Source organism: Silurus aristotelis (assembly GCF_946808225.1).
Source record: "Silurus aristotelis genome assembly, chromosome: 2".
Lineage (NCBI taxonomy): Eukaryota > Metazoa > Chordata > Actinopteri > Siluriformes > Siluridae > Silurus > Silurus aristotelis.
In genome coordinates this window covers 29505016-29529523 of record NC_139575.1, presented here as the reverse complement: position 1 = coordinate 29529523, position 24508 = coordinate 29505016, and the positions used below count along the sequence as shown (strand labels likewise).

Sequence of the window (24508 nt, the reverse complement as noted above, 5' to 3'; positions counted from 1 at the left end):
TTAAACTGAGGCATGTTCTTTATTTCATCACTTAAACTTATACTGAAACATGACGGGCAATATTTAATGTTAAAACCTTGAGTATACTCAAACAGAATTCACAAAATGATGGCTGGAAAAAACATTTCTACTGGAACAAAATTATAGTAAACCAAATGGTATAGTAACACAGAGCTTGAAAGTCACCACTTCACTTCCGGGCATCTGAGAGAGACATTGTTTTGACTTTGCAGGTATGAGCCTAAATTATTTTATTGAAAATGTCATTTCTTATCCACTACTACTTTGACTGTCCATGAATGTTGACCAGCTGGCAGAAGCTCCTCAGTAACGATAATGGTCTGGTTTGAAAGGACCCTCACAAGGTATGCCCAGGTATTTGGCTTGACTATCTGTTAGCTTCGTCAGTTTGACACCAAGTTTGTCTAAATGGGCAGCAGCTACCTCCTCGTCCAGCTGCATTTATCAGGAGAAAAAAAAAAGATAGGTTAGAAATTAGAAAATAGGCAAAAGCTAGTAGACATCCCCATGAATGGGCATTGACTATGAAACAATATTTTCTTATATATTTAATATAGTACTAAAACTGTGGAGATAATAGTGGACTTTAGGAAACACCCTCCAACACTACTCCCCCTCACAATATCCAACATCCCTGTGTCATCTGTGGAGAACTGGGCACTACCATGCAACATAAACTCGATTCTGAAAAAGGCCCAGCAGAGGATGTACTTTCTATGCCACTTAAGAAAGTACAGTCTGCCACAGGAGCTGTTGATACAGTTCTACACTGCAGTCATTGAATCTGTCCTGTGCTCTTTATCAAATCACCATCTGGTTTGGAGCAGCAACAAAACAGGACAGAAACAGACTGCAGAAAAAAGTTAAAACAGCAGAAAAAAAAAAAAGCATTGCTGCTCCCCTGCCCACTCTCCAGAACTTGTACCATACAAGAACCAGAAACCGGGCAGGAAGGGGAAAAAAATAAAATAAAATTAATGACCCTTCACACCCTGGACACAACATCTTTCGGCGCCTCCCTTCTGGCAGGCGTTACAGACACAGACTAAAACTGCCATACACAGGAACAGTTTCTTTCCCCAAGCAATCAGCCTCATTGACAACTCGCCATAATTACATTCCCTGCTCATATCTATCCAAGTACTGCACAGAACTGTCAGTCATCACATTATCTGTATATGTAACACACACTATGGCTGCTATATATTGTACAAAGTTCTACAGTAAACTCTATCATACCTGGCACACAATACTACTATACTACAAACTACTATAAACAAGACTAATTTTTAAATAATTTGATGCAAATAATTACTACCCAGTGATATCACAAAATGCTGAGTATCCTTCATTTAAATGCTTTGCCATGACTTTATAATTTCTTACTTCCTCAGTCATTTAAAAGCATTGTACCTATCAGTTTTTTAGCATATAATTGGAACTTGGCAGAAAGTATGGCTTTAAACACTTAAATATTAACATATAATAAACATGTTTTCATCGAAAATCAGAGCTGCAGATTGAACCATGCACCCTGGAGATGCGAGGTTGCAATGCCATGTCTCTATTTAAGCAAACTTATGAGAGAGTGGGATAATGCTATTGTGAATCGTATTGTTATATTTAACCTACTAATGCAGGTTGAAGCTTTATTATAAAAAGAAGAAGCCGTATATGAACATGAGCCAGAAAAGTGGACATATTCGCTGGGCCAAATCTTATTTGAACTAGTCTGTAACAAAGTGTGAAACCGTTCTGTGGTCTGATGAATCAAAATTTTTAATTCTTTTTGGACTCCATGGGCACCACATACACATACACTAAAGAGGAAGGGGAATCATTTAGCTTGTCATCAGCATTCAGTTTAAAAGCTTGCTTCTCTGATTGTATGGGCATGCATGAGTGCTTTTGCAATGGACAGCTTTCACATCTGAAAATGCATTGATCTGAAGTCTATCTATCTATTTTGTATATTTAACTAAAGAAATTTGATAGTCTGTCATAAGTTTCACAACATTACTCAATAGAAGGTGTTTCTTGTTAACATCAAATCCATGTAATTAGGTGCTACCCAAAATGGCAAAAAGATTTCCAACTGAATTCACAATGTTGTCCTATTTAACATCTATTTGCACGGACAGTTTTGTGCATAAAATTGCATTTTCATGCCTTTACATATATAGAAACATTTTAATGTATTGAATGTCAAAACCATTCTTGTATCTGATTGGTTGTGTATACAGCAATCAGCTATATTATAACGACATTGACAAAATCAGTCCTGCTGAGGTACAGACACCAAAACCACTGAAAATGTGCTGTAGAATCTGGCATAAAGATAATAGCAGAAGGTCCTTCAAGTCCTGTAAGTTGTGAGATGAGGCTAGCATTTATGGGATTGTTGGGCAACACATTCAGTAGCTGCTTGATTAGATTCAGATCTAGGCCAAGTCAACACTTTGAACTCATGTCATGTTCTCATGAATACCAATGCCATAAAAGTGGTGTTTTAAGTCTGCAACACTGTTTTGGTGGGTTGTATGGGTACAAGTAACATCTATGTGAATTCCCCAACCCAAAGTTCCCCCTTCAGAGTATCACATTAACTCTTCCTATAGTGAATCTTGGTGCCATCTGTTCCCCAGACCTGCTAAACTTCACTTTCCACATCTCAATCAGGCTTGGGACACTCTCTACTAATCAGTTGTTCTTTGAACCACTTTTGATAGATACTAGCCACATCATACCTGGAAAACTCCAGAAGTTCTGCTGTTTATGGCAGTCTAGCAATCTCAATTTAAACTGGCTCAAAGTTATTTAGATCCTTACACTTGCACATTTTTCTGTTTCCAACATTTCATTTGAGAAATGAGCATTCACTTGCTGCCTAATTTATCCTACCTCTTGACAGGTGGCATTGTAAGGCAATAATCAAAATTGTTCAATTTAACTGTTTGTTGTTTTAGTGCCACTGCTAATATATAAATATATATATAAAAAAGTAACCGTTAAAAACAAGGGAAATGATGACTGTGGGGCTGAGAAGGTGTAAACAGGTGTACACAGATTAAATGTTAAGTAAAGTCATGAAGGAATACATATGCAATATACACATTAATTTCAGATAGCTAAGTGCATGTTGACATGTTAGAAAAAGGCTTACCTACCCACACTGAATGCAAGAATACAAACGTCTTATGATGGGAAAGCTTTTTGTCTCCACCCAAGATTTAAAAAAAAAAAAAAAAAAAACCCATACGAAGAAAATGCTTTACCCTAAGTATTATTCATAAAGAGTTAGAATATTTAACATTTAATGATATGATGATATCTGTATCTATGTAGATTTATTAAATTAATAATGTCTGCAGAGCTCAGACAGGATTTCTGCGAGGCATATATCAGGGGAAGGTTACGGGAAAAAAAAAAAAAGTCTGCTGCACTAAAGATTCCTAAGAGCACAGTAGCCTCCATAATTCTCAAATGGAAGAAATGTGGACTCTCTCAAGAGCTAATCGCCTGGCCAAAAAGAGAGCGGTTGGGGTAGAAGGGTCTTAGTAAAAGCGGTGGTCAAGAAACCGATGTTCACTCTAAAGGAGCTCCAGAGATCCTGTGTTGAGATGGGACAAAGTTCAAGAAGGACAACCATCACTGCAGCCCTCCACCAATCGGAGCTTTATGGCAGAGTGGCTAGACAGAAGCCTCTCTAAAAAAGGCTTGAGGCTATAACTTTGCCAGGTGTTACAATTAAGAGTAAAGTGTGTGAATACTTTAGGTGCATGTGATGTTTCAGTTTTTCAATTAAAAAAAATTTAATAAATAAATAACACGTTTCTAGAAATCTGTTTTCACTCATTATGAGGCATGAAGTATATATATATATATATATATATATATATATATATATATATATATATATATATATATATATATGCAGAAAATAAAATTTCTAATAATAAAGAAGACTGTAGTATAACGCTGCAACATAAAATTGAATAAAGTGAAGGGGTCTGAATACACTATACAGTATATCAGTGGAGGGCCGTGCATTAAACCTTCACGCATTCAGTGGTGACATACCCGAATCAATCCACCTCTTGAGACAATAGGGATAGAAACCATCAATATTATACAGAAAAGCAGTATTTACACAAACATACATACATAGATTATATACATTGAATAAAATTAAACGCAACACTTGTTTTTGCCCTCATTTTTCATGAGCTGAATTCGAAGATCTAAAACTTTTTCTATGTACACAAAAGGCCTATTTCTCGTAAATATTGTTCACAAATCTGTCTAAATGTGTTAGTGAGACGACGACTTTGCCGAGATAATCCATCCAACTCACAGGTTTGGCATATCAAGATGCTGATTAGACGGCATGATTATTGCACAGGTTTGGCTTAGGCTGGCCACAATAAAACGCCACTCTAAAATTGTTGCATTTATAAATTTTAAAACAGCAGTGTTAAGTTCACATCAACAGAGCTGCTGTTGAGCGGGTACCCAGCTTTAAGTCACTTTTTTTGTACAGTATTTTGTATATTACTATCATTTTATATTATATATATGAGAGAGAGAGAGAGAGAGAGAGAGAGAGAGAGAGCGCGCGAGCGAGCCTATCTCTCTATCTATATCTCTCTCACACACACACACACTAAAAATAAATTACCTTCTTGGGCAGGAAGTATACACCAACTGTGTATTTGCTAGTATTGGTCCAAAGCTCAATCTGGGCAAGGACTTGATTGGAAAAGGAGTTGCTCATTACAAAGCTCGGATGACCCATTGCACATCCCAGATTTACAAGTCGCCCTTCAGCCAAAACAATAACATGGCGTCCATTCTTCAAAAGGTAACGGTCAACCTGGTGTCAGAAAAGAGAATAATTAGATCCAAAGTCATCCTGGAACAAGCATTTAACCACAATCAAGGACACTTTAGTCCAGAACTTTTTTCAATAAAGAATAATTTTCCACAATGAAAATACTCAAATGTGTGAAATTATTGGTAAAGATTCTTTAAACATATGGTCTTGTCTCTCTAGCAAATGTGCAAGAAAAACATTAGTATGTATAATGAGCTAAAACTAAAGACTTTATGTTCTTCTTTAAGCAGTTTTAGAAATATTTAAAAGTAATTAATAAACTCCAAAATAATCCAGAATAGACCAATTATAATGCACAATCAAGGATAATGGGTTAAATGCCATGAGGAGTTTAGATATTATAAATATATGTTATTATGGATAAGATCACAATAGAGCTGAGGCCACAATCTTTGATTAACATTCTACTGTTATTGTGATTCTCAGTAACTTCCTTTGTGCATACTGTAAGGACTTTCTACATGTCCAACTGTCAAGATTCCCATGCTATAACTGGCTAAAAGGTATGATCCTTTTATCTTTTTTATATGGTTAGACTCCTCTATATGCAACACAATTTCATATAAATAAAAATCACACACACACACGGCATAACATTATGACCCCTGACAGGTGAAGTGAATAACATTGATTATTTCTTCATCATAGCACCTGTTTAAGGACAAAATATTCATATGTCTAATATATCCCACTCTCTAACTTGACGTCTTAGAAGAAACAAGGGTAAGCATATGGATTTTAACGAGTTTGACAAATTGTAATGGATCAGAGCCTCTCCAAAACTGCAGGTTGGGTTTTCCCATCTGCAATAGTCATCAAAAGTGGTCTAAGGAGGGAACAATTGTGAACCGGAGACAGGGTCATGGGCCGCCAAGGCACCTCGATGCACTTTGAGCATCGCATTTTGTTGCATATGGGGCTTTGAACCCACAGACAGGGTGCCCAAGCTGACCCGTTTACAACCGAAAGTGTAAACAATAGGCATGCGAGTATCAGAACCGGACGAAGGCGCATTGGTCTGGTCTGATAAATCATGTTTTCTTTTACATCATGTGGATGGCCAGGTGCGTATGCGTTGCTTGCCCGAGGAACACATGGCACCAGAATGTACTACAGGAAGAAGGCAAACCAACGGAGGCAGTGTGATTCTTTGTCCTGCTGGGAAACCGGCCAACCATGTGGATGATATTTTGACACATACCACTTACATAACCATTGTATCAGGCCATGTACACCCTTTTATGCAAATGGTATTCCCTGATGACTGTGGCCTCTTTCAGCAGGATAAGGCACCCTTCCACAAAGCAGAAATTGTCTAGGAATGGTTTAACAAGAACAATAACCAGTTTGCAGTGTTGACTTGGCACCCAAATTCCCCAGATCTCAATCCACATGAGAATCTGTGGGATGGGCCAACACCTTGGTGCCAGGTACCACAGCACACTTTCAGGGGTCTCGTGCGTTCCATGCCTTGACAGGACAGGGCTGTTTGGCAGCAAAAGGGGAACCAACACAATATTAGGCAAGTGGTCACAATGTTATGCCTGATAGGTATATATTATTGGATTTAAAAATTGCAAAACAAACATGTATATAATTAATGTGCAAATTGGAGTTTTACTTGGTTTGTACTCATGATCACTCTAAAAACACTCTACCTGAGGTTTAACATTGATTTTCTTTGCAGCATTTTCATTGAGCCACTTCATGTCAATCTCACAATCAAAATGACCAATATTGCAAACAATTGCATCATCCTTCATCTCCTCAAAGTGTCTGTGGTTTGGAAAGAGAAACAGCATTAACAAATAAAAGTCATGCTGTTTATTACAAGTTATGTACTAACAAATTTTTTTTTTTTTTTTTTTACATTCCAATGAATGACAAGTTACTTCTATAGTTTATAATTTAATTACAACATTGAAATGTTTAATTATAAAATAATGTACAGCAAATACTTTAAATTTTTATTTATTAACCCTCACCCGACCCTGTGGCTTTTTTCAGCCACTTGATGTTTTTATTCGCTGATAACTTTACATGTGTTTCAGCTAATGGAATGATTTTTTGTAAGAAAATGACTTCTGCAAAAAAGTTTTTGAAAAAAAGATTTTTGAAAAATTATGCATCCGCAGTTTTCAATGTAGAAAGAATATACCACTTCATGATGATCGGGCTGAAAAAAGCCACTAAGTTTAAGTGCTGTAACAATATATCAGATCAATATTTCTTTCCACTTTTTTCACTTAAGTCTGTTAATCAACCTCCGTTCTGATCAAAAGTACAAAAAAAATGTTTTAATCCAGGATTTTTTTTTATTGGCAATTAAATTAGTGACGTCACAGGAATGGAAAAAAAAAACAATTTTTATATAAAAAGTAATTGTAAACTGGAATTCTTTTAACCATTTATCACAGGCTTGGATGTGTCAAAGATAGGGAAAAAACTGACTTTTATGCATGGTTAGTTTTTTTGCAGCATCAGTTTGATGATTTTTCCCCCATTGACTCCCATTATAACGAAATTTTTTTTTAATTGCTCCACCATGAAATTTTATATGCATGCATTTTTAAAAATCAGTTTTGCCACCCTTTGCCACAGGTTATATTTGCGTTTTTTTACTGTTGGCAGGCAGGTGGCGCCAAGAGACCATGAAATAGAGCTGTGGAAAGAAATCTTAGTTTCCGCAATTTCCGCACACACGAAAAGCACGCGCACACGCGCGCACACACACACACACACGCACATACGCGCACGCGGAACACACGTGCAAACTCATAAAAACACACCCAACACACAAACACTAGAAAATTGCAAACGAAAACAGAAAATAGGAAAATGAATGGAAATCGCCATAGGACGCGAATCGTCAATGCGGAAACTAAAATTTCTTTCCACAGCTCTATTTCATGGTCTCTTGGCGCCACCTGCCTGTCAACAATAAAAAACGCAAATATAACTTGTTTAAAAAGAGTGGCAAAAATGATTTTTAAAAATGCATGCATATATAATGTAATTTTGGAGCAATTAAAAAAATGTCGTTATAATGGGAGTCAATGGGGAAAAATCATCAAAATAATTTAAACTGATGCTGCAAAAAAAACTAACCATGCATTAAAAGTCAATTTTTTCCTAATCTTTGACACATCCAAGCCTGTGATAAATGGTTAAAAGAATTCCAGTTTACAATTACTTTTTTTATAAAATATTTGTTTTTTTTCCTATTTTTGTGACGTCACTAATTTAATTGGCAATGAAACATTTTTAATCCTGGATTAAAACATTTTTTTTGTAGTTTTGATCAGAACTGAGGTTGATTAACAGATTTGAGTGAAAAATATTGATCTGATATATTTTTACAGCACTTAAACTTGTGTAAATTGACTTTTTTTCAGCCCAACGGTGGATTCTGGAAGGCTGGATAAGGGTTAATTTTTTATTCCTCCCATGCCATGCCAAGGGCTAATCTAAACTAAAACAATGTTTATTGATAAATGCATTTATATTGTATTTTATGATTGGCCAGAAAATTATCACAATAAGTGTATGACAAATGTGTGTTAATTTTTATTTATTTATTTTAATTCACATACTGTATATTTTGACAAAGCCCACCTCCGTTGTTAACACTGGCTAGTAGTATTTGCTTACTATCATTCACCATCATTCACTGTACATGCACTGGATTTATAGCAGTGGTAATTAGTTTGGTGAAGATTTCAACTATAAATAACTTTATGAACAAACGTTGGTATAAAAATGTTTTACAGGTGCACAAAACATTACCAGCCTTTCCAGGAAATTCTGAACACTTTTCATAATGCTGCATACACAACAAACAATGTAAATATGAAAGTACATGCTCATAGTTGTGCCTAATCACATACCTGCCCAGAATGATATCCTTACAGCCAGTAGTGGTCACAAAAATGTTTCCCTCCTTGCAAGCCTCATCCATTGTAGTCACCTCATAGCCTGTAAAAGCATTCAAATATATTTAACCAAAAGCAGCATCTGTTTATGTCACTTGCCAGTTGCACACACACCTTCAGAGTAGCCAATGTGCAGCTTATATAGCGGCACAGATTTACTGTCCTCTAAAACTAACTTGCATAACATGCAGCCATTAACTTTTTTTAAATCTTTACTGCTATATAAGCTGCACAGTGACTATAGAAATGAACATTTTATATACTTTGAAGTAGCGATATTTTTTTATATGACAAAGAAGCTAAACACATACCTTCCATTGCAGCCTGTAGGGCATTGATAGGGTCAATCTCTGTGACTATGACTCTGGCACCAAAGCCTCGAAGAGCCTGAACACATCCCTTGCCAACATCACCATATCCAGCTACCACAGCCACCTTACCAGCAATCATTACGTCAGTCGCCCGCTTGATTCCATCAATCAAGGATTCACGGCAGCCATAAAGATTATCAAATTTACTCTGTGAGAAGAAAATCAAAATTAAAGCTTAAAAAAATTATAATAAAAAAAATAAAAAAAAATCACCTGATACTCACACAAATTTCTTAAGACTTTTTTCAATGGAACAAACTTGAACCTTAATATAAAAATTGTGTTTATTTATATAAAAGGTCACATTAATGTGAAGTAAGTTACCGTAAGCAGTCATCCATACACACAGTGTATACAGTGATACCAAAACTAAATTCTTTTAGTAATTTATCTACATTGGGAAAATTTGAGAATACACACATGGAATAAAATTATACTTTTTGTTTATAATTTACTTATATTCTATTTTTCATGTTTACATGTTGGACAGTCGTAAAAGATAATTCCACTACATGTCGTACTCTGTATGAAAGTGTATGTGACAAAATTTGAATTTGAACATTCTACAAGTCATGTACGTTGACTTCACAAAATTTTTAAATAAGATAAAAATTCATTAAGGGTCACAGCTGGAAATCAAACATTCAATTTCTTTTGATTAACAGCAGATAACAGATTTTTGAAAGGATGCACTTGCATAACCATCAAGATACAAAATAGACCTGCTGGTCCTCCTAAAGTTCTAACTTATTTCATTGGTAATAAATGTAAGTCTCATACATCTAGTCTAAGAATGATAACTGTATTACCGCTAAAGAAATACAGAAAAGAAAGTAAAAAGTGGCAAAATGACTAGGGTACAGTTTTGCAATGCATCTTTAACTAATTAAGACCTCATCACAGTTACTCATTATATATACACTTATCCTCATGGTGAATGATTAGTTTTGGAAATGCATAATATAATGTACTTTTATATACAGTGAGGAAAATAAGTATTTGAACACCCTGCTATTTTGCAAGTTCTCCCACTTAGAAATCATGGAGGGGTCTGAAATTGTCATCGTAGGTGCATGTCCACTGTGAGAGAGACATAATCTCTAAAAAAAAAAAAAAAAAATCCAGAAATCACAATATATGATTTTTAAACTATTTATTTGTATGATACAGCTGAAAATAAGTATTTGAACACCTGTCTATCAGCTAGAATTCTGACCCTCAAAGACCTGTTAGACTGCCTTTAAAATGTCCACCTCCACTACATTTATTATCCTAAATTAGATGCACCTGTTTGAGGTCGTTAGCTGCATAAAGACACCTGTCCACCCCATACAATCAGTAAGAATCCAACTACTAACATGGCCAAGACCAAAGAGCTGTCCAAAGACACTAGAGACAAAATTGTACACCTCCACAAGGCTGGAAAGGGCTACGGGAAAATTGCCAAGCAGCTTGGTGAAAAAAGGTCCGCTGTTGGAGCAATCATTAGAAAATGGAAGAAGCTAAACATGACTGTCAATCTCCCTCGGACTGGGGCTCCATGCAAGATCTCACCTCGTGGGGTCTCAATGATCCTAAGGAAGGTGAGAAATCAGCCCAGAACTACACGGGAGGAGCTGGTCAATGACCTGAAAAGAGCTGGGACCACCGTTTCCAAGGTTACTGTTGGTAATACACTAAGACATCATGGTTTGAAATCATGCATGGCACGGAAGGTTCCCCTGCTTAAACCAGCACATGTCCAGGCACGTCTTAAGTTTGCCAATGACCATTTGGATGATCCAGAGGAGTCATGGGAGAAAGTCATGTGGTCAGATGAGACCAAAATAGAACTTTTGGGTCATAATTCCACTAAACGTGTTTGGAGGAAGAAGAATGAGGAGTACCATCCCTACTGTGAAGCATGGGGGTGGTAGCATCATGCTTTGGGGGTGTTTTTCTGCACATGGGACAGGGCGACTGCACTGTATTAAGGAGAGGATGACCGGGGCCATGTATTGCGAGATTTTGGGGAACAACCTCCTTCCCTCAGTTAGAGCATTGAAGATGGGTCGAGGCTGGGTCTTCCAACACGACAATGACCCGAAGCACACAGTCAGGATAACCAAGGAGTGGCTCTGTAAGAAGCATATCAAGGTTCTGGCATGGCCTAGCCAGTCTCCAGACCTAAACCCAATAGAGAATGTCGCTGAGAAACACGGAGTTTGAGCTCCCCTTTGGAGGGAGCTCAAACTCCGTGTTTCTCAGCGACAGGCCAGAAACCTGACTGATCTAGAGAAGATCTGTGTGGAGAAGCCAAAATCCCTCCTGCAGTGTGTGTAAACCTGATGAAAAACTACTAAAAGGCTACTGTACCAAATATTAACATTGACTTTCTCAGGTGTTCAAATACTTATTTGCAGCTGTATTATACAAATTAATAGTTTAAAAATCATACATTGTGATTTCTGTGATTTCTTCTTCTTCTTATTTTTTTTTTTAATTATGTCTCTCACAGTGGACATGCACCTACGATGACAATTTCAGACCCCTCCATGATTTCTAAGTGGGAGAACTTGCAAAATAGCAGGGTGTTCAAATACTTATTTTCCTCACTGTATGTACCATTATTTCCATGTATAGGGAACGTTCATCTGTATTTTTTGCCATGAACGTCAATTTTTATTTGTGATATGGATTGGTTAATTTAGACATTTTCTGCAAACAAATTAGCACTATTGACTTTATATAATAAAACTTGCAAATACCTTGGTAACAGAGTCATTCACATTAATAGCAGGAACTTTGAGTTCACCCTTTTTCAGCATTTTGTAGAGGTTGTGAACTCCAGTGGTGGTCTCCTCAGAAAGACCCTTAATACCTGAAGAAAAAATAAAAAAATAAAAAAATGTATGAACGCAAACCAGCCTAATGAAATCATCATAACAGATGTATAATTGCAGGTAGGTATTATTTGCTTTTAATAAATAATTTTTAGTACAGGCCTAACAGTCTGCAATTTCAGACTCTGAACTAAACAGCTGGCCTGGACAAGTTTGTGAGCCAATTTGCAACTAAAATTTGAGTTAAAACAAGGTTGTCAGATGCAAATATGTGGTGGTTGACATTCGAAAAATAAGTAGAACAATCATGTATTGTTATGTTTACAATAAACTGCAGTTTCTTCAATTATACTCAACTATACCTTCTAACAGCTTTGGATATTTCTGGTGCACAAGGTTGGTTAGATCACCGCCATCATCCAGAATCATGTTGAGAGGCTGGCCATCTTTGAAGTAGATAGTCTGCTCAATGCACCACACATACTCCTCATCTGTCTCCCCTTTCCATGCATACACTATTTAAAAAAAAAAACACAAAGAAAAAAGCATCAGTGTATGTACAATGAATGAAACAAAAGTTGTGAGAAATAGTGCATAGTACATTTAGTGTACAAACATTAGCAGAAACCTGTTACTAGCATTAGTGATCGATTTGATAGCTTTGATTGCTAATTCAATTGTCGTTTTTTACTTTGAAACTTTATTGGAATCCCAAAGCCAAAGAAGTTGGGATGCTATGTAAAATGTAAATAAAATCAGAATGCAATGACTTGCCAATCTCAAAAACACGTTTAAGTCACAATAGAATATAGAACATAAATGTTTAATCTAAGGAAATGTCCCATTTAAGTGGGAAAAAAGGTAATATTGAACTTGATAGATGGACTCTTGTACTCTCCTTCCATAAAGCCATGCTATAGACGCAGGATGCAGTTTAACATTGTCTTGATGAAATAAGCAATGGAGGGAAAAAAATAAATAAATTTAATCTGGAAAGTAAATAAATTAAACTGTGGCAAGGCTTATGTACAGGATCACAGACATACCTGGAACACCAGTTTTGGCAATGGCAGCAGCAGCATGGTCCTGAGTGGAAAAAATGTTACAGCTAGACCACTGAACCTAGTTGGGGGACAAAATATAAAGATAAGTTCTAGGCAGATATAGTACTTCCAAGTTTAAAATTGCTATTCAAACCTCTATTGTTAGATTATTATATTCTAAATCAACATTTACTTTAAAGAAAACAAAAATTATTTGCCAACACAATTAGAATTCAAATCTTGAAATGTGTATGCACATGTAAAACAACAAGCACCTTGAAAACAAGGGACCAAGGGTTACTCAGAGAGCTAGATCTACAAGTGAAATAATCACGTTTTTACTTGCACATTGAACATTCCCATGAACGGCTATGAAATGCCAATTTATTTATTAAAATTAACTATAATTTGTCATGAATTAGAAACTGAGCAGACCTTGTCAATAAACTGCTTAATCAGTCAGTTGTCCCATTACTATTAATTGTTCGATTGCGCTAATTATTTGACATTTAATGTACTGTATTTAATTGTTTGAACATATGCATTTCATGTAGTCTTGTGTGCAGGTCTGATAGCCTTAGTTAGCTTTGTTGCCTTTTGTAATTCTGGGTTGTTTTTTGTAGCATCTTGGACTAGGAAGAACGCAGTTTCATAGATTTGAGCTTTTGCCGTTCCAAGTTTTAATCATCTGCTGACACAGATTTGTGCTTTTCATTACTGTGCTAGACAAGTGAAATCTTAAAAAAAAAAAATGTATTTTATATATATATCAGAACGTAACGTCAACAAATAACGTACTACCCCTTTGTAGTACCGATACAGGGCAAACTACTTTAAAATTAATTTTTATCGTGCATCTAACATGTAATAAGAAACAATGCACTAAGTTTTATTAGGATCTGTAATGTTATTTCGAAGAGTTTAAAATGCGTGAGAAATCGCGTTTTTCACGAGTTAGCCCCGATCCAGGCAGAATTTTTTAAAACCCTTTCTTAGTGAGCACCTAAGACCCAAGAGGAAGGTATGTTCCAAATTTCATTGCAATCCGTTCAGTGGTTTTAGAGATTTCGTGATGAATGAGTGAGTCAGTGGTATTGGAACTTGCTTATATATATATATATATACATACACACACACACACACACACACACACACACTGTTGTGCTCGCTACTAAAAAAATAGTAACTAGTTAGTTACTCGTTACTTCATTCAAAAAGTAACTCCTTTACTTTGTTGATTACTTACACCAAAAAGTAGTGTTACTGTTAAAAGTAACTTTTTAGTTACTTTTTTAAAGAACCTTCTTTAAATGTTCCCATTAATGCCCTTTTATGCGTTATGATCTATACAAACACAAAACTGACTTAAACACAGTCATTTTTAAACACTATTTTATTAAAGTCAGACCAGCACAAACTGACTATATCAAGGATTTCTGAAATAAATAACAAAACAAGCTGAATAATATATTCACAATCAAAAACTAAAGTGGCTTCTGCTGTTGTGTTGAGCAATGTAGAACACCAGGTTAGCTTCTAGCTACTAGCTCCTCAGGCATGGAGTTCCTGAAGGTGCGTCAACAGATTGGAGTTGCTGTTTATCGCAGTAGATACGAGCTTCGAACCAGAAAGACACATCTTACATTTGACTTGAAAGTTTTTGTCTTTTTACTCGACTAAAGTGAAATAATGAGCATATTTCCACTTTGAGAAACTCGTCTTGCTCTCGCCTCGCCTCGCCATTACTGCCGCACAGACCTTGAATAAACAGAGACACGCCCACAGCGCGTCTTCTTCGTGTTTACAGTGGTTCATCCACCAATCCTACAGTGCGTCTTCTTCCTGTTTACAGTGGTTTATCCAAAAAATCCTATAATGCGACGCTGCTGTAAGCAAGTTAGGCTGTAGTCTACACTTCAGCCGAAATTAATTCATTTAAAAAAAGTAACGGGTAACGCACCATACGGTAACGGAGTTACTTTATTTTTACAAGACAATTTCAGACCCCTCCATGATTTTTAATTGGGAGAACTTAGCAAAATAGCAGGGTGTTCAAATTCTTATTTTCCTCACTGTGTATATATGTATATTACATACATACATACATACAGTGTCTGGCAGTAACGCGTTGACCCAGCCTCGACCCATCTTCAATGCTCTAACTGAGGGAAGGAGGATGTTCCCCAAAATCTCGCAATGCATGGCCCCGGTCATCCTCTCCTTAATACAGTGCAGTCGCCCTGTCCCATGTGCAGAAAAACACCCCCAAAGCATGATGCTACCACCCCCATGCTTCACAGTAGGGATGGTACCCATCATTCTTCTTCCTCCAAACACGTTTAGTGGAATTATGACCCAAAAGTTCTATTTTGGTCACATCTGACCACATGACTTTCTCCCATGACTCCTCTGGATCATCCAAATGGTCATTGGCAAACTTAAGGCGTGCCTGGACATGTGCTGGTTTAAGCAGGGGCAGGGGAACCTTCCGGGGAGCAGTCTTTTCCTTCTATCCTCATGCTCACATCCGGAAGATTTCTTTCAGGGTAGTACAGAGGTCCTGCCTGATGAACCAAATTTAGGTGAAGTTAACCCTAAATTATGGGCCTCTCTCAAAGATGAGGCAGGTTTAATCCAGGTAAAACCGTATCATGCACTCATGAAAACACACCATCCGATTTTTGTTAAACAATATCCATTGTCGAAAGAGAAAAATGTTGGCATCGCTCCAGTTATTGACAATTTATTGTCACAAGGTGTTTTGTTTGAGACACATTCACCGTATAACACACCGATTAATCCCGTCTTGAAGGCAGATAAAAAAATGCTGGAGATTAACACAAGATTTACGTGAGATTAATAAATTAGTTATTCCGTTAGCTCCTTTGGTGCCCGATGTAGCTACCATTGTTAACTCTATACCAGCGACTCACAGATTTTTTTACTGTAATTGATCTTTGTCCTGCTTTTTTCAGTGTCCCTTTGGCCTCAGAGACGCAGACAGTTTTCACATTTACCTATAGGGGACGTCAATTCACCTGGACCCGTCTTCCTCAGGGTTTCGTTGACTTGTCAGCCAAATGATACTAAACCTTTTCACCTCTATGTGCACAAACGTGGTGGTACGGCTGCAGGGATCCTAGCCCAGGAACACGGTGACAGATATCGCCCTGTTGCGTATCTTTCCAAATCTTTAGACAACATAGCACAAGGGTTGCCTTCGTGCTTGCGTGCAGTGGCTGCTGCGACTCTGATGGTCCGGGATGCTGAGAAAACGGTGCTGTCACATCCTTTGATACTGTACACCTCACATCAGGTAACAGCTATTTTACACAACATATGACAGCACAACGTAGATCTGGTTATGAAACCACACTCCTGGCAACGGAAAACTTAACCATTAAGCCTCTTCTCAGCCGCATTCAGCTGTAGTAGCTTTGCGTGATCTGCTAGACGATATTGACTTAGATGGTTTTGACGACGCCCATGATTGCCTTGAACACATTGAACAAGAGACCTCTTGTAGGCCCGATCTTTTAGATATGGCCCTGGAAGAGGGGGATTGTCAATATGTAGATGTTCATGTTCAAAACCTTCTGATGATGTGTATTTATGTGGATATGCGGTTGTAAGATTACCTGATGTAATAGTTAAAGCTAAATCATTACCATACACATCAGCACAAGCTGCAGAGTTGGTCGCACTTACAAGAGCATGTCAGTTGTCTGAAGGTAAAGTAGTGACTATATACACTGATTCTAAGTATGCTTATGGTGTTGTGCATGATTTTGCCAAAACATGGAAGCAAAGAGACTTTAAAACAGCTGATGGAAAGCCCATAGCACATTTTAATCTTATATGCGACTTTTTAAAAGCTGTTCAACTCCCTGCCAGAGTGGCCATAGTTACACATATGCAACCTGTAGGAAATTTGAGATACCTGTTGGTTATAGTTGAACAGATCTGTATAGTTATACAGATTCAGTAAGTGGCCAGAAGCATTTGCATGTGCGAAAGAGAATGCTGAAACGGTTGTCAAAATACTAACAAAAGAGATCATCTCTAGGTTTGGTATTTCTAGTGTGATTGAAAGTGATAACTGCACACCTTTTGCTTCGAAGGTAACAACTTTTGGCTAAAAGCTTAGTATTTTAATATTCCCCATCACCCACAGTCAGCTGGAGTGGTAGAGAGAACATACAGAACCATTAAGGAACGTATTACTAAAGCCTGCATTGAAACAGGCAGAAATTAGACTGTTGTTCTCCCGGTAGTACTTACAGAAATGAGAATGACCCCATCTTCAACAAACCACCTCTGGGGTGAAGATCTTGACTGTTTAGTTTAGCTTACCCTGATACCTGCTCTAGGTCTAAATTCTATAACTATGTGTGCATAGTTGTAACTAGCCTCTGAATTTTTCTTATTCTCTTGAACACATTATTCAGAGAGTAGACTGTTCCTTATAATACTGCTAATAGACATTTTGGACAAGCACTGAGAAATAAATGTCTCATGATGTCTTGGAGAACGTGAAACAACTGCTGAACAAAGTTTTTTGAGAAGATTAAGAGTTTGTTTACAAGTGTTGAACACTTGTTTTAGGAATGATTCTTTTATTGATTGTTGGAATTGTACTTTGTATGTTGCCATGTTTGATGACGATGGTAAGACAGGCCATAAAGGCCTCAATTGGAGTGGTGAATGATGAAGGATTATATGCATGTTGAGAAAGAATGAAATCTGTATGTTTTTGTTTGTCTTTATTTTTTCATTGTCATCAGTTCTGTTCTGATAGAGTGATGAACATTCAGTTAAAAGTTGAAGGGAGTGATGTTAAATGTCATCGTGCTTATGCTCCACAACTGGGTTGTGAGATGAAGGAGAACGAAAAATTCTGGAATGAGTTAAAATGAAGTGATAGAAGGTGTACCTAGAAATGAACGCTTGGTGATCGGGACAGACTTTAATGGTCATGTAGGTGAAGGGAACAGAGGTGATGGGTAGGTATGGCCTAAAAGAGAGGAATGTGGAATCGCAGATGTTGGTATATTTTGCTAAACGGATGGAAAAGTCAGTGGTAAATACTTATTTTAAGAAGGAGGAGCATGGGTGCACAAGAGTGGAAGAAGGTGCACACAGGTGGACTTGTTCTATGTAGTAGATGCAACCTGAAGGAGATTGAGACTAAGGTTTTGCCAGATGGCAGTGTAGCTAGACAGATTCAGATGGTGGTCTGTAGGATGGCTTTGGAGGTGAAGAAGGAGAGGGAAGACTGAAAGCAAAATACGATGGTGAGAAATTAACAGGGATGACTGTAATGTAAGGTTCAGGGAAGAGGTCAGACAGGGGCTCGGAGGTGGTGAAGAGGTGCCGGATGATTGGGCAATTACTGCAGAAGTGAAAAGGGAGACTGCTAGAAAGGTTTTTTGTAAATACAAGAGTCCAAGGAGACATGGTGGTGGAATGAGAAAGTGCAGGAGAGCATAAGGAGAAAGAGGTAGGCAAAACAGAATTGGGATCGACAGAGTGATGAGAAAAGTAGGCAAAAGTTCAAGATGCGGCAGTAGGTGAAGTGGAATGAGCGAAAGCCAAGGAAAAGGCATATGAGCAGCTGTATGAGAAGTTGGACACTAAGAAAGGAGAAAAGGTTTTATACAGATTGGCCAGGCAGAAAAAGCGAGAAGGCTGGATGATGTGGAGTTGGTAAAGCAGGAAGTGGATAGGATTAGTAAGGAGGACGTGAGAGCAGCGATTAAGAGGATGAAGATTGGAAAGTCGGTTGGACCAGATGACATACCAGTAGAAGCATGGAGATGTTTAGGAGAGATGGCAGGGGAGTTTTTAACCAGATTGTTTAACAGGATTTTGGAAGGTGAGAGGATGCTTGAGGAATGGAGGAGTGTGCTGATACCGATCTTTAAGAACAAGGGAGATGTGCAGACCTGCAGAAACTACAGGGGAATAAAGTTGATCGGTCACACCATCAAGTTATGGAAAAAAAAATAGTGGAAGCCAGGCTGAGCGAAGAGGTGACCATCTGTAAGCAACAGTACGGTTTCATGCCGAGGAAGAGCACCACAGACATTATTTGCTTGAAGAATGTTGATGGAGAAGTAAAGAGAAGGTCAGGAGTAGTTGCATTGTGTGGTGTTGGATTTAGAGAAAGCGTACAACAGGGTGCCAAGAGAGGAGTTGTGGTATTGTATGAGGAAGTCAGGTGTGTCAGAAGTATGTGAGGGTGGTACAGGACATGTATGAGGACAGTGTGACAGCAGTAAAGTGTGAAGTAGAAACGACAGACTGGTTTATGGTGGAGGTTGGATTGCACCAAGGCTCTAAGCCCTTTCCTATTTGCAGTGGTGAGGAACAGATTGACAGACAAGGTCAGACAGGAGTCTCCGTGGACTATGATTGTTTGCGGATGAGATTTGTGATTTGTGGTAGTGAGCAGGTTAAGAAGAGCCTGGAAATGTGGAGGTATATGCGCTGGAAAGAAAGGGAATGAAAGTCAGTAGGAGTAAGACAGAGTACATGTGTGTGAATGAGAGGGAGGACAGTGGAGTAGTGCAATTGCAGGGAAAAGAGGTAGAGTTCAGGTACCTGGGGTCAACAGCACAGAGTAATAGAGAGTGTGTTAGAAAAGTGAAGAAAAGAGTGCAGGCAGGGTGGAGTGGGTGGAGAAGAGTGGCAGGAGTGATTTGTAATAGAAGAGTATCTGCGAGAGTAAAAGGGAAAGTTTATAGGACTGTGGTGAGACCTGCGATGTTGTATGGTTTAGAGACAGTGGCATTGAGTAAAAGACAGGAGGCGGAGCTGGAGGTAGCAGAGCTGAAGATGTTGAGGTTTTTGTTGGGAGTGACGAGGATGGACAGTATTAGAAACTTATTTATTAGCGGGGGGGTGGGGGAAAGAAGATCCGCTGTGGTGACCCCTAATGGGAGCAGCCGAAAGAAGAAGATTTCTGTATTTTCTGTGTAAAGCTGCTTTGAGACAATGTCCATTGTTAAAAGCACTATACAAATAAAAATGAACTGAATGAATTCAATTCAAAATTGATGGCTTCACAGTATTCCATGATACCTTTAATGTTTTGAATGTTTATTTTACTATTTTTTTTTTACTGATTTAAAAGTTCTTTGCAAAACATGATTTTAGCAGTCAGATAAAAACCAAGATTATGTAAAAGACGTCCTACAAATACAGCTGAAACAGCTTTTGTTAACTGCATCATAGCAAAGGTGGAAAAGCATCTGGAAGATTCATGTTTTCAATTTTATTTTTACATCAATAAACTTTGCTTCTTACAGAAGAAAAAAAAAAACCATGTTGAAAAATAATAAATTTCCCTTACCTCAGCTCCAAGGGCCTTGAGGGTCTCAATGAGCACGGCTGTCTGGACAGTCATATGCAAGCAACCGGCAATTCGGGCATTTTTCAGAGGTTGGGTTGGCCCATAGATCTCTCTTAACTTCATCAGCCCAGGCATCTCATTCTCAGCAATGTCAATTGCCTTACGCCCCCACTCAGCCAGGCTGATATCAGCTGGGAACAAAAACACATGAGCAAATGTTAACTATATTAAGCCTTCAAAAAGCCTTAAATCAACCAGGGTTGCACAATATTAAGGAAAAATAAATATATGATGTACATTTCATGTTCTTTTGATCTTTAAAAAACTTGCTACAATGTTTAACTTGAACTATTACATAAAAAGTAATGCAAAGACCTACTACAAAAATATTAAGATGCAAATGCTGGCTAGTACACAGATAGAAGGTTTACTGGTAATTAACAAAGGGTGTGCATACAGGATTTTCCTTGCAAGTTAGAGCATGTATTGTGCGTAGAACACATATCTTCAGCAAAGTGTTTGGATTAGTTTTTTCCAACATGCACACACTAAACAGTTGCAGGCCCACTCCAAGAAAGTACACCCTCCTTCAATTATGTTTTATTTATCAGGGCCTAAAATTATTATTATTATTAATAATAATAATAATAATTATAATAATAATAAATAACCTCAAGTAAGAAAAGAATACAAAATACCAACATTTAGAAATCAGTTAAAAAAATAATAATCTCAGTGGATTTGAGGTCTGGACTTTGGATTTTCTCTTGGCTGTTCAAACCCATTTTTATTTTTTTTTTTTATTTTCAACAGTATTCTGGTAAACAGTAGAAGCCAGGATTCCCAATGACTGCAAGTTTCCCCTAGATCTGTAGCTGCAAATAAAGCCCAAATGACCCCTTCATCAACATGTTTGACCAATGGCATGACTTGTCGTGTTTGGTGTTCCCCGAACATGGTTCTGTACACAATGAATAAATGTCTGTCTCACCAGTCCAAAGGAAATTGTTCCCAAAATGTCTTGTTCAGATGAAATTTTGAAAACTCTCGGTCCTGTAGTGTGTTTAATAAAAACTAATATGTTTTAAACTTGCTTGTGTAATTTGCACATTAATTGCTTGACATCCTTACAAATTTAGTTTTAAAGGTCAATTAAGTGTGGTTTACATTTGTTTGACTACCTATGTGAAACTTTGCAAACAGTTTGGAGCACAAAGCTCCAATCTTTAGAAATGTTTACCAAAATGTACAGACATGTCATGAATGTGAACGGGATAAACCCCACTGCCAGGAACAGGTAAAGCAATAAAATGCTAGATCATTATGGAACATTTTATTACTCCTACATTATCTTACTTCGAAAACCGCACAAAATGATTAGTTGTTGCAGAGTATGGTTAAATCCAGACACCACTCTGTGTTACTCACACACATGTTGCATGTTTCATACTACCTTTTTTTTAAAAATTATTTTGTTCACACTGCTTCAAGCTTACTGCTTACGCAACGTGCACTGCTGTGCCATTAAGTTTTGAAAAGGCTTATATGCGGATACTTGATGTTTGCGTGTGTCATGCAGCTAATATCAGTCAAAAGCTGTTAGATATCGGTTTCTTTAGGCACATTTAGGAAGGAGCTGGGAAATTGAACTCCTTTTTCTAAATCATACCTAAAATCTACCTAAAACCTACAGTTTAAATTAACTACAAACAGTTCTTAGCAGATTGCATTATTCCTTCTAATAATTGATAACTTTTTGCTCACTTTGCGTCTGGAAACTGATCTCTGGACTCTGATATCAGCAGAACAAAGTCCACATATTCAAGCCTACAGTAATGTTGATAAGCCTTACTGAATGTAGCGCGTGTACAAGTCGAAAAGATTTACAAAAAAAATAATAAAATGTACAAGCAATACAGCTAGGCTTTTCTATGCTTTGAGAATTTCAGTCACCGAGTCATTGAGTTACAATCGCAAAGTCTGGTTCCGATTGGACACAACCCCGTGCTTGTGCTCGCTTTAACTATCCGGTATCTTCAGCGACCGACAGCAGTGCGTTACGGTTATGAGTCTTACGGGTGCCGAGCAGCTGCATGCGCGGCATACAAAGACTACAACTTACAACATGGCTGTCGCCATTCGGTAAGCGCGTCAGGAACAGAAAAGTGTCCGGGTAATACGGATATGTCTCTGTCCGGTTCTTGTCCGTTTTCAAAAAGGCATACCAGCAAAAAAATTATCGTTAACTTGATGCAGCTCAAAGAAAACTGCAAGCCCAGTCGTAGGTCAGTTTTCTCAGCGTTGTCAGTTCCATATCGAAAACTGTCGGAACAATAACCAAACCTGTACTTCCATCTAGAGTAAACTAAATATACAACTGGAAATGCATATGGTGCCTTTTTGCAGCTGAAATTATTGCACTGGCTAACAGTGAAATACACTATTAAGCAAGCTCCGGAAGTAAAACGGAAAGTGAGCATTTCTGTGCAGATATTATATAAAAATAATAATACTGACCGATTTTAAAGGGTAGCTTGTCACACATTGTCGTTTGTACTGAAGTTGTTCGTTATACGATTCTAAGCTCCAACGTGGACGTGAAGATGATCGAAGAGAGAAAACACTAAACCGGGAACTAGTATATAAGTAGCTAGAACCGCCTTGTTACAATATTCATGAACTCATGCGGCCAATCTCAGCTGCAACCTCAAAAAAAAAAAAAAAAAAAAAAAAAAAAAAAAAAAAATTTCCACGCCCCTTTCACCGGAAACCAAAGAGAGGAGCAATGCTTATGATTTTACGTTCGAAATAGGCGGGGCTACTTTTTACTAAAATGGCTATAACTCATGAACGGAATGAGATATCTTCAACAAACTCGGTCCACATGTGTGAGTTAAAGATTCTGGTTAAAGTAAACCACTTGGCGGCGCTATAAGAAGGACAAAACTTAAAAACTGCAATAACTATGCAACCGTCCAATCGACCTGAATTCACGCTTCTGTCACAGTACCATGCTTATGAATTAATTGTGCAATTCAGAACAACACTTTTTTTTCCTTTTATCTTTTTATTTTTATTATTATTTTTTTGCAAATGCAGATTAATTGCTAGGTGCTTGAAATTATATATATATATATATATATATATATATATATATATATATATATATATATATATATATATATATATATATATATATATAAAACATTTAAAAGTTTGGAAACACTTTCTCCTTTAGTGGTTTTTCCTTTATTTTTTATTATTATTTTTAACATTGTACATTGATACTGAAGACATCCAAGCTATGAAAGAACACTAAGGTTTATGTAGACATCTTGGAAAACTCATGCCATTCTCTAATGCCATTCGCAAGGTAGTATAAAAGTAAAGAGAAGACAGTCCAGCATAATTTATTAAATAAAGGTAAAATCAATTCAGAAAATCTGAAGAACTAAAGTAAAAGAGGTAAAAGAAGACAAAGAGCTACCTTTGCTGCAGAGGATAAGCTTATTAGAATTACCACCCTCAAAAAACCACTGACTTACAAAAATGCTTCTTGGAGTTCAAATGGAGGACATATTTCAACATCCACTGCTCAGAGGAGAGAGCATGAGTCAAGCCTTTGTGGTTTGAATTGCAGCAAGGAAACCAATACTTTGGTAGAACAAACAAAAGATACTTATTTGGGACAATGAAGGAAATATCACAAGGAATGGACAATATATCAGTGAAAAACCATCCATATATACTGTATATATATATTAGTGCTGGGCCGTATGGCCAAAAATGTATATCACTTTATTTTTTTAAATTATACAGGGTTCACTGTAATTTCTGGAGTAAGTTAGATGAAGTGGTAGATGGTGTATTTAGGAATAAGCGATTGGTGACTGTGGCAGACTTTAATTGGCATGTAGGGGGACAGATAGCTGATATGATGGAGAGGAGAAAGGTAGATGTGTTGTGTGTTCAGGAGACCAAGTGGAAAGGCTGTAAGGCCAGGAACATTGGAGGTGGGTTTAAACTGTTCTTTCACGGTATGGATTGAAAGAGAAATGGTGTAGGTGATTC

The 24508-nt window shown here is 37.4% G+C and overlaps 1 protein-coding gene across 1 annotated transcript; it reads right to left on the bottom strand.

The window, feature by feature from the left end:
- Window positions 1-23157, bottom strand: ahcy (adenosylhomocysteinase). The gene is made up of 10 exons (XM_083533700.1): window positions 22955-23157; window positions 20438-20628; window positions 13087-13162; window positions 12403-12555; window positions 11966-12078; window positions 9159-9366; window positions 8803-8890; window positions 6574-6691; window positions 4700-4894; window positions 1-456 (listed from the first exon to the last, which is right to left on the bottom strand). The coding sequence occupies exons 1-10, from the start codon at window positions 22980-22982 to the stop codon at window positions 325-327; spliced, it is 1302 nt and encodes a 433-aa protein (XP_083389826.1). The 5' UTR covers window positions 22983-23157; the 3' UTR covers window positions 1-324.
- Between the last annotated feature and the right edge of the window lie 1351 nt (window positions 23158-24508).